At 46.7% G+C, this 14,472-nt stretch overlaps 1 protein-coding gene across 1 annotated transcript; it reads right to left on the bottom strand.

The window, feature by feature from the left end:
- Positions 1–2,441: 2,441 nt before the first annotated feature.
- On the bottom strand, positions 2,442–13,501 carry GPR55 (G protein-coupled receptor 55; the record flags this gene model as incomplete). The annotated part of the gene is made up of 2 exons (XM_079710001.1): positions 2,442–3,475; positions 13,387–13,501. 2 exons carry the CDS (start codon positions 13,499–13,501, stop codon positions 2,442–2,444), a joined length of 1,149 nt encoding a protein of 382 aa, XP_079566127.1.
- Positions 13,502–14,472: the final 971 nt, after the last annotated feature.

Here is a 14,472-nt window from a genome sequence, read left to right as displayed (position 1 = left end):
CCAGCCCTCGGTCACCTGGCTCGGCAGAGTCATGCTGCCCACAGGACAAGACTGTATGTTTACAAACATCACTGGGGATGATGGGTCATTAGGGTCCCACCATCCCTTTCCTCTTTAGAAGCCTGTCTGGCCCTAAGCACACTGGTAAATACAACTGCAGCATGAACTGCGCCACTCAGCTCCACTGGGCAGGCTCCCAGCTCCCAGTGCAAAGAGAGAAATCGGAGGTGGGCGGTTCCTAATTCCACCTACCCATGGGCTCTGACCGCATCCAGCCCAGTGTCCTGCTGGATACATGTCTGGCTTTCTGAGACTAGCACGAGTCTGCCTCGGCCCAGGATGGCCATGGGACTGTGCAGCCTGTAGGCAGGGGGAGGAGTGTCCAGGGCTTGGAGCAGCTGGGCGGGACTCAGCTCTGGGTCTGCGGAGCTCCTGACTCTGGCTGCCGGTTCACGGAGGCCCAGTCGGAGGGGCGGAGCCTCTGGTCCTGGCCGTGACCACTGCTCTATCCCCATTTCTACTCTTTCTTCCTCACCGTTCCCTCCAGCCCCACAGAGTGCCGCCTGACCACTGACCGCAGGGGACGGGGGAGAAGGTGGGGTTTCTGCCCTTCTACGGCTCTCAGTCAAATTGAGGATTCTCAGACAGGAAGCCGCTCTGCCCTCCATGCTTCCTGCCGGTCTCACACCCCACCCCCCAACCCCTCACAGAGCCCCAGCGCTTCAAGCCTGAGACTGTTACCCAACCTCACCCCCTCCTTCCTCGGCGTTTTATCTAAATCGCCCTCTTTCCCCCCACACGGCCACCCCTCCCTTCCGTCCACCGCTAAGCGGTGGACGCCTCCTCTCCTGCAGGTATAAGGCGGTTGCTTCTCTTCCTAAAGTACCCCCCCGCCCCACCCCGTTCACATTGTCTCATTCGTTACTTCTCATCCCACTCACTCCGTCTTGCAAACCACCCCACAATTTATCCTGATCATCATTTCACTCTCCGGAGGCTGAGTCAGTAGCAGGCTCTCAGCTGCCACCACTGCACCTTTTCTAGAGCGGGAGAGAAGCCCCGTCCAAGCTATGATTCAATCGTTTACAGTTCCCAACGAGGAACGGCCAAGAGCCCGGTGTCGTCAGGATGGCTCCTCTATTCCTGGCTGACTCCTCTTCCCCCTCCCAGCCACTGGACGGGGACATCTCTGTGGACGGTGCCGCCGTGGCCGGCTGCCCAGCCAGGACTCAGGTGGGCAAGACAAACACCTTGTTCTCCTCTGGCTGAACCGAATCAAGCCTGATTCCTTCTCATCATTCTCAAGGAAACTAAATCTAGTCAACAACATGCCAGCCCGTTCAAGAGAACAAACTGGGCTTCCCTGGTGGCGCAGTGGTTGCGAGTCCGCCTGCCGATGCAGGGGACATGGGTTCGTGCCCCGGTCCGGGAAGATCCCACATGCCGCGGAGCGGCTGGGCCCGTGAGCCACGGCCGCTGAGCCTGTGCGTCCAGAGCCTGTGCTCTGCAACGGGATAGGCCACAACAGTGAGAGGCCCGTGTACCACAAAAAAAAAAAAAAAAGAGAGAGAGAGCAAACTGGTCATGTCCAGGAATTTCCCACTCCCAGGCTTGTCTCCACTGCCTCTCCTCCCCCGGGCCAGTGCTCAAACTCCACGCGGTGGACACCCCAATGGCAATGGGGGAGGGGCTGTCCAATTCCGGCCCTTGGCCTGTCTCCTACCTTTCCCAGGTATATCCTGCCCCCTCGTGGCTCTCAGGTGTCACCAGTGCCTTTCCACTCTGTCCCCACTACTATTTTCACAAAGTGTCCACGGCATCACAAAGCCTGGTCCACACCAGCCCGCCACAGTCCCTCTGCAGCTTTGTCCTGGGCACAGGAAGGTTTGGCTGGCCTCCCAGGCCTTTCCAAGGCCCATAGAAAACTTGGGGCTCTCTGCACATACTTGCTCTCCCCAGTCCCCCATTCTGCTGGCATCTCTGTGAGGTCATGGGCCAACAGAGCTCCAGAAGAGACCAGAAAGTACAACTGCTCCACGCCAGGATCCCCAAACCAAAAAAGGAGCTCGGTCCATCCCTCCCACTCCATCTCTCCTCCATGCCAACCCTCTTGATTCTCTCTCCTAACTCCTCTCTCTCTTCCTTTCCAGACTCTTCTAGCCTAACAGAAGGACAAAGGAGAGCTGGGAAACAGCCTTATTCAGATGGTCTCATTCTCTTTCTCAATTCTTCCACCTCATGCTTTTTAGGCTTAGAAATCAAGAGTTCACCTGGGTCTTAGGTTCTTCAGAGCTCCCCAGACACTGAGTGGTTTATATCAAGTTGTCTGGGTGCTGGGGAAAGGGTTTGGGGCCACAGTGAGCAAAGATGGCATTCAAGTGAGCATCAGAGGGAGGGCACACCAGTAAACGTGCCATGTGTCAGCCCACCGTATCAGAGCCCTAGGAAGAGGTATCTGCTATGGAATTCAGACTGAGGTTTCCTTCCTCCAAGCACGGCTTTCTTCCCTTAGCCATGGTGGTCATGGCACCCTGGAGGACAAGCTGGACCTTGGAAGTCTGGCGGGCCATCATGTCCATGCGGAATTCTTTGATGACAAAGTAGTAGCAGAAAACATCCAGGCAGCAGTTGATATTGGAGAAACACATGGACAATTGCAGGAACAAGATGATGTTCTGCTTGGCTGTGCACTGCACGATAAAGCCATTCCTCACCAGGAACTGCAAGAGGAAACTCAGGTGGACTGGGAGAAAGGAGACCACAAAGACAGCCAGACTGGCCGCGATAGTCCAGATACAGGCCTTCTGCTGGACCCAGTCCTGGGTGTGGTCCCGACGGGCGACCAGAATGCAAATGCTCCTGGAGGAGCAGAAACCCATGATGATCAAGGGAAGAAGGAAGCCGAAGACCTCAATAGGGAAGAAGACCTTGGCACTCCAGGTGCCGTCAGACATGTTGTGGAAGCACGTGTAATTTTCCACTTTCCCATGGAAGCTATAGATAGGGGTGCTCCCCACCCACACCAGGACCCAGATGGTGCAGCAGATCCCAAAGGTCTTCCCGGGGGACCGGAGGTGGCTGACCAGGAGCGGGTACCGGATGGCCAAGAATCGGTCCAGGCTGATGAAGCAGACAGTGAAGATGCTCCCATACATGCTGATGAAGTAGAGGCACTCCACTAGGGTACAGAAGGGGAGAAGGGGAGCCTTCACGCGAGACAGGGCCATCTTGAGTGGGAGCGAGAGCACCAGCAGCAGGTCGAAGACTGCCAGGTTGATCATGTAGATGGAGGTGGCAGCGTAGCAGGGCCACTTCTTCTTCAGGAAGGAGCTGAAGCCTCGGATGGCGAGCAAATTGAGGAGCAGACCGAGGAGGAAGGTAGGGATGTGGACAGCCAGCTGCACGGTTTTCATCAGCACATCCACATCATGGAAGGAGCAGTTCTCACGCGGGCTTAGCTGGCTCATGTTCCTTCCTACAATGTCAACAGTAGATGAGATGAAGGTCCTCTTACTCTCTAGAACTGATGGGTTCAAACGACTTTGTCAAGAACCGTAAACATGACCCCTTTCTCACACAGAAATCTATGCTCTTTGAATAACGATCAGGAAACACAGGAAGAAAAATTACCTCGAAATCTGTTGCCCAGTTAGAACCACTGTTACTTTATGTATACGTGTGTGTATGTGTGTATATATATATATATATATAGATAGATAGATAGATAGATATAGATATATGTATGGGTATATATATATATAAAATATATATAATTCCAGGCTCTTTCTGTACACACACACACGTGTGTGTGCCTTTATCTTTAATAAAAACAGAATTGTGCACAAACATCTGTCCCTTTTTTTCCAATCAGAAGTCTTTCTGTTGAAAGTAGTAACAACAACATAAGCCCTGACCCAAACTGGTTTCATCAAAGAGTGAATTTCTCAGAACTGGCAACATGAAAACTAGGGCAGGGCTGACCTGAGCTGCAGATGGTACAGCTTCGGATGCGGTTTTCAGGACCCAGCTCCTCTTTATATGTTGCCCCTCTGCCCCGCCCCACCCCCACCCCGAAGGTTGGACAGAGCTCACCCCACCCCCGAATGTAGGGCTGGTGGCAATCAGTGCATCACATTCCCCTGGACACTGTCATTGGTCCATTTATAGGTCCAGGGATGAACAATTGACCCAGAGGCGATGAAGAGCAATGAAACTCTTGTTTGGGTTTCTAGGAAGGGGGATGGGGCCTTTTCCTTGGGATTTGGAGTTGGGAGGATAAAGTCTGAAGCTGCTATAGCCTCTTGTTCTCCGAGGAGAAAACCAGACAGAAATTGGAGAAACATGGAAGAAAAAACATTCCCAGAGGGAATGAAGTAAGGGCTTGAGGTCTCCTCAAGGCAAAGAAAGGCCTTTGGACAGGTAGAAAATTAGAGCTGGCCTCAGGGACAAGAGGATCAAGGCTGCAGCTGTGGCTGCAGATGGAAGCTGGAAGCGAGCAGAGAGAGGGAAGTCACAAGCCCTTGGGAAGGAAGGAGCTGAGTACTTTTAAGACCCTATAGAGAATGCCATTCCAAAACCCCCTCTAACTGCTAGCAAAAAAACAAAACAAAAAAACACAAAAAAACACATTTATCTCTCATCCATTGAGCACTATATATAGTAAATATGTAATATACATTATTTGATTTGGTGGCTTTCCAAAAATTCTACATTTTCCTATGTGCTAACTTTTCTTATAGATTTATGTCATGAGAGATCTAGGAAAATGTATTTACTCATATCCAAAGCTCCGGACTCCTGTGGTCTGTGTGAATGGCACCTCCTGAAGCTGTGCAGCATAAGCCCCAGGGGCAACTGCCCCAACACTAGGATGCCTGGAATAAATTAAATGCAAGCTGGCAGGCTGCCCCCTCCCAACAAAATAGGCCAAACTATCCAACAAGAATATCTCAAAAAATAGCTAGAATAGTTTGGAACCGACAAGATAAATTTCAAAAATGGTGAGAAGGGGCTTCCCTGGTGGTGCAGTGGTTGAGAGTCCGCCTGCCGATGCAGGGGACACGGGTTCGTGCCCCAGTCCGGGAAGATCCCACATGCCGTGGAGCGGCTGGGCCCGTGAGCCATGGCCGCTGAGCCTGCGCGTCCGGAGCCTGTGCTCCGCAACAGGAGAGGCCACAACAGTGAGAGGCCCGTGTACCGCAAAAAAAAAAAAATCACTAAAAAAGATAAAAGGAAACAAAGAAATCAGACAAAATAGCAAAGAAGTAAATAGAATGGGGAAAAGTACCTAAGCATAGAAATCACAGCAATAAATACGAAAACTTCAAAATTTTTAAATTAACCAACATTTTCAGTTCAATTACAAAATAAAATTCAACTCTTTGTTGCTTATAAAGGACACACTTACTTAATGACAGAGAAATATTCAAAGTAAAAGTCCCACGATGAGATAGAGGACAAATATAAACAAAAGGAAAGTCAGAGTGGCAATATTCATACCTAGCACTGTAGAATTAACAATAAAACTACATATCAGGATTAAAAAGTTTATTTTATATTAATGAAAGAAAGATCGTAAAGGCAAATATAGTAATCTTATGCACTGAAGGTTGTTGTATAAAAGTACATAAAGTATGATTGTTAAAATTCAAGAGCCATTGGCAAAGATACGGTAGTGTCAGATTTTAATATACTATAGATTTGAACAGATCGAGTTGGCAAAGTATAAATTAGGATATATAATTATATAAATAGTATAATGAATATAATTTAATTAATAGCTCTTAGATTTGATTTTAAATAAATAGGCAATCCACATTTTTCTCAAGTATCCAAGAAACAGTTGTCAAGATGAATTACCTGCCTAGTAAAAACAAAACCTTCCATTAAAAGAAAAGCAGAAATTGGGGACTTCCCTGGTGGTCCAGTGGTTAAGACTTCACTTTCCAATGCAGAGGGTGCAGGTTCAATCCCTGGTCGGGGAGCTAAGATCCCACATGCCCAGCGGCCAAAAAACCAAAACATAAAACAGAAGCAGTATTGTAACAAATTCAACAAAGACTTTAAAAATGGTCCACATCAAAAAAAACTTTAAAAAAGAAAGAAAAACAAATTATGTGGGCTATGTACTCTGACCACAATACACAGAAACCTAGGAAATAAAAAAATTGGCTTTTTAAAAATAAGCAAAGTCAGGACTATAAAACAAAATGTATGGGACATAATCAAGAATGACAAGAACTTTCTGGATTGGTTTGTTTGTTTGTTTACTTATTTATTTATGGCTGCGTTGGGTCTTGTTGCAGCGTGCGGGCTTTCTCTGGTTGTGGTGAGCAGGGGCTGCTCTTCGTTGCGGTGTACGGGCTTCTCATTGCAGTGGCTTCTCTTGTTGCGGAGCATGGGCTCTAGGTGCACAGGCTTCAGTAGTTTTGGCACACGGGCTCAGTAGTTGTGGCTTGTGGGCTCTAGAGCGCAGGCTCAGTAGTTGTGGCGCCCAGGCTTAGTTGCTCCATGGCATGTGGGATCTTCCTGGACCAGCGCTCGAACCCGTGTTCCCTGCATTGGCAGGCAGATTCTTAACCACTGCACAACCAGGGAAGCCCTGGATTGGTTGTTTTAAACAAAAAATTCACAAGATGCAGCCAGAACTATTCTCAGAGTTAAACACATACCTCTAACAGCTTGAATACTTGTTTTTTTAAAAAAGAAACTAAATAAATGAATGAAACAGGCAACTTGAGCATTTAGGAAAAAAAAGAACAAAAAAGTAATAGAGAAATAAGGAAAATTTTTATAAAGATAAAAGCAGAAATAAATGAATTAGAAAGGAGGAAAATACCAGAATCAATAAATTTAAAAGCTGGTTCTTTGGCAGGGGGAGGGGGTAAAGAGTAAACTAAACAATACAAATACTTCTAATAACTGTGATCGAGAAAAAGGATTCAATCCTAACTATAAACAAGAAGGCAATGTAAGCTTAGATAGAGAAGAGAGAAAAAATGAGAAGAAATGACCTTATTACTTGTGTGCTAATCCATTTAAAAACCTTGAAGTAGTTGAAAATTTAGGGGCAAAACATAATTCGCTACAATTAATACGAGTTAACACAAGTAGTATTGATTAGACCAACAACCATGAATGAAACTGAGAATGTTATCAAAGAATAAACAGTTTCTAACATAATTTTTTTGGCTCTAGCATATTTTAAGTTTCAAGGTCGAGATGATTCTCATACTCTGTAAACAATTTCAGAACATAAGATAATAATAATGAATTTCTGTTATGAAACTAATTTACCCAAATACCGAAACTTGACAAATGTAGCACAAAAGAGAAAAACAATCGCTCAAATGCATGTATGAATATAGATGCAAACATCTGAGTTACAATATTACCAAATAGAACTCAGTGTATTAAAATTATAAATCATCGTTTTACCAAGTCAGATTTACCATAGAAATGTAAGGCCTTTTCAATGTCAGGAAATTTGTTGATACTGTGCGTTACGTCATCACGGCAAAAACGAAAAGCCATCTCATTGTATGATAGTTTTTCCACAAAAGTCATTTAAATGAAGGAATAGGATACTTCTTACAACACCTGATAAAGAGTAACCTGTTCACTTTAATAGCCAACTTTTCATTTAATGGTTAAAAAAAAAAAAGAGGCATTCTTGTTGAAATTGGACACTTGCCAACACCCAGAAGTTCCAAATAATGTGCTAGACAATTAACAGAACCCAGAAGAAGAAATGAGGTATTCCCCTGAATCAATAATGCAAATGAAAATCTTAGTCAATAAATGATGTTGAGACTATCAGTGAAAAATTCGGGGGTAAAAACCAACTTTTAAATCCTCATCTCACACCAAGTAGCAAAAGAAATTCCAAATTCATTAATAAATTAAATTTCAAAAAAATCAAACCATAGAAAAACTAGATGAAAAATTAGAGACCAATTTATAAAAGCCAGTGGAGGGAAAGAAAAGCTCTTTCTCAACTTAGAATGGCTGAAAAGCAAAAGAATCAGAAAACAGACAGGACAGGTTTGACTGCACAAAATTAGAAAATTTCTTTTTGTTAAAAAAGTTTAACAGGGCTTCCCTGGTGGTGCAGTGGTTGAGAACCTGCCTGCCAATGCAGGGGACACGGGTTCGAGTCCTAGTCTGGGAGGATCCCACATGCCGCGGAGCAACTAGACCTGTGAGCCACAACTACTGAGCCTGCACGTCTGGAGCTTGTGCTCCACAACAAGAGAGGCCACGACAGTGAGAGCCCCGCGCACCGCGATGAAGAGTGGCCCCCACTCACCACAACTAGAGAAAGCCCTCACACAGAAATGAAGACCCAACACAGCGAAAAATAAATAAATTAATTTAAAAAAATAGTTTAACATCAAATAATATACTGGAGGAAAGGAAGTACAACAAATAGGTTAAATGATGTTCCTTCTCTATGAAGAATATTTAAAAATGTGTAATATCAAGACCCACAGTAGATAAACAGGCAAAGGACACAAATAATTCCCATAAGGTTTACGAAGAAATAAAATTTTTGCTTATATAATCAAAGAAGCTGGCAAGGGTTCCGTGAAACAGTCACCAATATACTGGTGAGTATACACATAAGTACCCAACTTTGGGACGTTGATAACTTATATTACAAGCCCTAGAAATCTTTTTAGTCTTTCATTCAGAGATTCTAAAATTTTACCTTAAGTAAATTATGCAAAAGAAGGAAAAAAATGAGTACAGAAATATGTTCAGTTTAATATTTTTTTCTGATAGCAAAAAATACACACACGCATTTAAATGTCAACAAGAGCTTAATTTCACTATGGTAAATCTACTCAATGGAAAATTTTTGTCTGCCTATGTTATGTTTATACTGACTACATTAAATAAGAAACCCACAAACTACAGAATTATACATTCAGAATGATTTCACGTATGATTTTAAAAACCCACGCAGAAGGGAAAAAAACCTAGAAAAAGTTTCCAAATGCCAAACATTGGTTGCATTCTAACAGTTAGATGGGGGGTGATTTTTAAATCTTTTATCTTTATCTCACTCTTTTGTGTGTGTGTGTGTATTTTTCTAATGATAATATGAAAACAATTGAAAATTTGTTTAATGTATTAAATGCTGGGGAAAAAGAAGAAAAATAAGAACAGCTTTTGACTTTCCTTTAAAAGAAGCAACATCTGGGTGTGTGCTTGAGGCAAGGTGGGAGCGGAAGGGAGGTTTACACAGAATTTAAAGGAATGCATTGAACTAACAGATGCTCAGCTGATGAGGCATAAATCTTGCCAGGTCAAAGATTTCAACATGGAGTGTCAGAGGGACTTGGGAACAAAGCCTGAAGTGACAGAGAATTGGACAAGTGAGGAAGCAGGTGCCACCTAAGCTACCGGAGAAGAGCCACAAGAACCCGATACCCGATAAAAAGCAGTTTCCTCTGTCCGCAGGTCAGCCATCACATCATGAAAATTGTGCATAAGGGGGAAAGAAGAATATGAAAGAGGCTCAAAATGCCAGATGAACGTTGAGTGCCAGAGAGTGGGTAAAGGGGAAGGAAGACGTTTAAACACAGTTCTCCCAAAGTTCAGAGAGTATTAATAGAAAGAAATGTAGACATTAAAATTCAACTATTTTCTAACGTGGGTATTTAGGTTAAATTGTCTTGTCTATTTTAAAGGGACAAAGGAAGAGAAAATTCACAGTAGACACTGAAAGTGAAAAAAAAACTGCAATGTCTCAATATAAAAAGCAGACAGGCAACCCCATGGAGGTTTAGACAAATGTAACAATTATAATAAAAATTATAATACTCCCTAACAATTATATTAACTATAATACTTCTTATCAAAGGGGGAAGCCGATAAAATATTAAAACTCAATCATCTTGTGCCAATAAGAAACACACAAAAAAACAAAAAGGCATAGATAGAGTAAAATGATAAGATAATCTATGGATTATCAGGCACACAGAACACTAGGAAAGAAGGAAATATGACAAAGTAATTTTTTTTTAGTAAAAAGAACTGAGAGTGTAACACAGAAACCCCACAAGGTAAATGTTATAATAAACAATTAATATATAAAATTTATGTTCCAATGAGCATAGCGAAGAAGTCCATGATGGGAACAAGCAGAAATGCAAGACAAAGTAGAAATAGAAATATAATTGTACATAGAGACCTTAATGTTCCCCTCTTAGAATATCATAGATCAAGTAGACAGAGCTGTTTACAGCCCAATGAATAAGGCAGAACTAGCAGATTAGTCAGGACTAAGTCATACATCAAGGGAATACGCTCTCTTGGGGAGAGGACAAGTGTCTTTCAACAAATTCATCCCATTCCTGGGCCCAACCAAGGACTCCAAGGCAATGGCAATTCCACTCTTCTGTTCTCAGATCCATTTGCTGCAGCAAATAAGAAAACACAGCTATTTGCTGCAGCACCATGATAGTAATAATATATAATAAGCATTTTTATGCATTCTCTTAAGCAGTCTCTTAAGTAATCTGTCAAAGATAAAATCAGAAGTACATTACTGAAATATTGGAAAGGAACAAATATTTATATATAAAACACAGATGCAGTCACCGCTGAAAGGAAAATAATTCCTAAGTAGTCTCATAAACAGGAAGACAGTGAGAAACGAGGTAAACCCCGGCTACACTCGGAAAATCTAGAAGAGGAGCATGGCGGACCTGTGACAAGTGGCCCTTGCACTGCTCTGATCACCCAGGCACCAGAGGCTGTCTGTCTGCAGGGGCTGCATGTGGGGGGACTGGGAACATAAGGGAAGGACTAAGGTTGTTCATAATCTATAAAAGAATAGACATATCAGCATCTCCAAGGCTCAAGACAAGCTCCACTGTATGACTCCACAGGGCCACAAAAGAAACGGTTTCCACGTGCTGTAAAAAGCAGATCTATCTTGCTACCAGAAGTCGGAGAGCAGACCAAACGGTCATGTAATGAGCTCTCTGTCCCCAGAGGTATGCAAGCAAAGGCAGAATATCTGTTTATTCAGAATGTTGTCAAGAAAATTCACATATATGAGAGGTTTTCTTTTTAAACCCTGAAATAGAATATTCTGTCAATATATCATTTCCTAATGTTTAGTGAAGAGGAGAGAAAACATCTCGTACAGGATAAAGGACTGGGCTGGGAGTCCAGAGGCCCCTGTTCTGCTCCTGGCTCTCTCTGGCTGTGGGGCCTCTATCTGGGTTCTCTCATCCAAACAGCACTGCCCAGCCCTGGGGTCCTGGAGCCCGTGGCCTCACCAAGGGGCTCTCTTACTGCCAACTCGGCCCCATTCTGGGCTGTGATTCCTGCAGCTGTCAGGGCCCAGTCTGCCCACATCTTCAAGGACCCAGCATCCCACTCGGGGCAGCCCTGATCCCGTGTGTGTACAGCGGGGGCATCTAAACGCAGCTGTGGCTCAGACCAAGCCAGCCTTCCTTCCTGGGAAGTCCTGGATTTTCCAGAAAACACCAGCAACAGGAAAAATGCAACCTTAGGTGGTGTGCAGGCTAAGAAGATGCTTCTCTTGTGCTGCCGAATGCCTCATCCTCAGGGAGCACTGTGGTGTGAGCCAACTCAGAGATGGGAGTCCCAGCCTGGGGCTGAGCAGAGTTGGTACAGCCTGAGGGACGTCGTTTGAAGAGGAACATTCCCCAGGACCAAGTTCCTTGCCTGAAATCCCAATCTCCTCTGGGGTGGGGGGGGCAGTGGTGAATGCCACAGTTAGAATATAAACGTTTACTTGGATGCAGTTATCTGTTACTAGTACCGCAGTGTGAGCTGGGCTTCTGGGGCACGATTAAGAAAGAACAGGACACGGAGGGATGGAGCACATAGACAGAATCTCCGGGAGTCCAGAATTTTGCTGTAGCTGTACCCTGAGCTTGGTGGGGGTGAAGTGAGGCTGGGGGAGTGCAGGGGCCAGCTCAGGGACTTGAGATATGGCCCCTCTGTGCTAAGTGCTCTAAGGAGAGAACTTGGTACATTCCTGGGATGCTGTTATAATTATGCCCACTTTACAGATGAAGACAGTGAGGCTCACAGAAGTTAAAGAGTCTACCCAAGATCAAACAGGTAGTGAGGGGCCTCACTGGAACTCACATTCTGCGTCTCTCCATCTTTCCCTCACCTCATCCCCACCGGCGTCATCAGCAAGAGCACCCGGTATATCCAGGAACTCCCAGCACCCCCCTCCTCACTCCTTTCAGTGCCTGGCAGCACCCAACAGAGTCTGATACCCTCAGACTCACCTGCCCTCCTAAAAACCCCATCCCTTCCTCCAATCCCCTTCCCTGATCCACCCCATCATCTGGTATGATTTCCCTGCTGTGGCCAGGTGGGGCTGTTAACAGCATCTGTGTGCCATTAGGGTGAGTGTCCTGCCATCCTCAGGCAACTCCGGGACAAGGACCATGCCTCCTGTGCCCTTATACCACCTCAGAAAGGTGATATAACAGTCCGTCAAAAAGGACTTATTAAATGAAAGAGGGACTGAGTTAACGACCTGGTCTGGGGCAGCTCCAGGGTAACAGGCGTTCCCTGTGGAGCTGAGACAGCCGGCCAGACCTGAGAGCACCAAGCCTTCCACGGAGCCCTGAGCTGCACTGTGCACACCTCTGCCCCAGCTCCACCGCCCCGAGAGCGCAAAGCCCAGCCCAGGCCAGTCCTGCAGACATTTCCTGACTTCCCGTTCTCCACCTCCACTCTTAAGAAAGATCTAGACTCCTCTAGATCTTCCATCACTTCCATCACTTACTGCTCTCCAGAGCCCCATGAGGAAGAAACTATTAATGCTCCCATTCCCCAGAGAGGTACACTGAGGCCAGGGCAGTTACACAGCTGGCAAGTGGCTGGCCTGGACTCCCAAGCATGGCTCTAGCCTGCCACGAGCACCTCACTCAGGGGCTGCAAGGTGACTCCTGGAGTTTGTAATCTTGAGCTTTTTGTGCTTTCCTGGCCAGATTCCAGGGCAGCAGGCACCCTGGAGGGTGGTGGCACGCAAGCTGAGCTCCCAAGGGGAAGGCTCCTGCACTGCCTACAGTGAGGTTTCCCCACTCAGGCAAGATGCTGCAAACCTGAGTCAAATCAGGAGGAAGCTGAGGGTTCGTAGAAAATGTCACCTGCAATCAGGGACAAACCAGACCTCCGCTGCCGCTGCCGCTGTCACGGAGGCTGCCAGGGGCTGCCACTACCCCTGCCGTCTGGGAAGGCCCGCCAAATCGGGGCAGGTGTGGACAGAGCCCAGGACCCAAAGGCTAGGTTGACCTCAGGAAAGTTGCCCGCAGTCCCAGAGAGCAAGGTCAGTGTGTGGTTCTGTGTGTCGGGTTTTCTGAGCGGCCCAGGGGCTATTACCTGTAGGGGGTCCAGTGCAGCTGATTGAGGTGTGAGATGTCATTTCTCCTCCCAGCTTGGCCACCAGCCTGCTCTGGCGAGAGTCACTTCCCTCTCTGGGGCTCAGCTTCCTCATCTGTGAAATGCGGGGGGTGGGACCAGATGCTCTTCAAGCAGCTCCACAGCTGCCTTGAATGGCCAAGGGGCTTCTTCTCTCGAGTCAGGAGAGGGGCTCCGTGGGGGTCCCTCCTCTCTAAGTGCAGCTAGAATGCGGCCTGGGGTGGCGGGCATGTTGCCAGGAAGAGGCTCTAGGCTCTTGTGCCCTCTCAGAGGGTCTGCACACTCACTCAGCTTCCCAAAAAAATGTCAAGGGGCACTGCCTGAGCCGAGGCGTGAGAAGCCTTTGGAAGAGGAGGAACCATCTCACGCAGCAGACGTTCTGAGCTTGGCATCACACAGGGACAGCCAGCATCTGAAAAGGGCTGTCACGGCTTCTAGTGCTTCTGGGGTTTAGGATTCAGAGCTACTGCCCACAGAAAAGAAGGTGGTGCTGGACACCTTCATATTTCAGGACTTGTGGGTTGGGAAGGTCCAGCCTAGGAGACCTCAGCCCCTGCCTGCATGTCCTCAGGGACGGTCAGCAGGGCATGCCCGTGATGTTGCTCCTTGGTCCTAGCTTCTCTGCGCCTGGCCTCCACAGGGATTTGGGTCAGCCTTGGGCTGTATCACTCCCAAGGGTCCTGTGAGCAGAGATTTCCCCGGGGGAGGCCCATCTCCAGGGCAGGAAGAGCCAAGACTCTCCCATGGGCCCCAAGTGGCTCTCAGCAAGGAAGCCGTGCAGATTCCAGACATTCAGAAAAGTCTGGGCTGAAATGCAGCCTGGCAGGTTCCACTCCCTGCCCGGGAGGGACTAGGAGATCCCATGAAAGACTGAGGCACAGGCTGTTTCTACAGGCCTGGCAGGCTGGGGCTTTCAGGCATCTACAGGAATAGAAACTCTCCAAAGTGGGTCGGGGTGATTTATCCCAGCAAACTCTGTCTCTGTATAAACAATAGCTTGTGTGTGACTGTGGGCAAGTCACCTGGCCCTCCAGAGCACGGGCTCCT

The sequence above is a fragment of the Hyperoodon ampullatus genome (assembly GCF_949752795.1).
Source record: "Hyperoodon ampullatus genome assembly, chromosome: 8".
Lineage (NCBI taxonomy): Eukaryota > Metazoa > Chordata > Mammalia > Artiodactyla > Ziphiidae > Hyperoodon > Hyperoodon ampullatus.
This window is presented reverse-complemented; position numbering and strand designations above follow the sequence as displayed.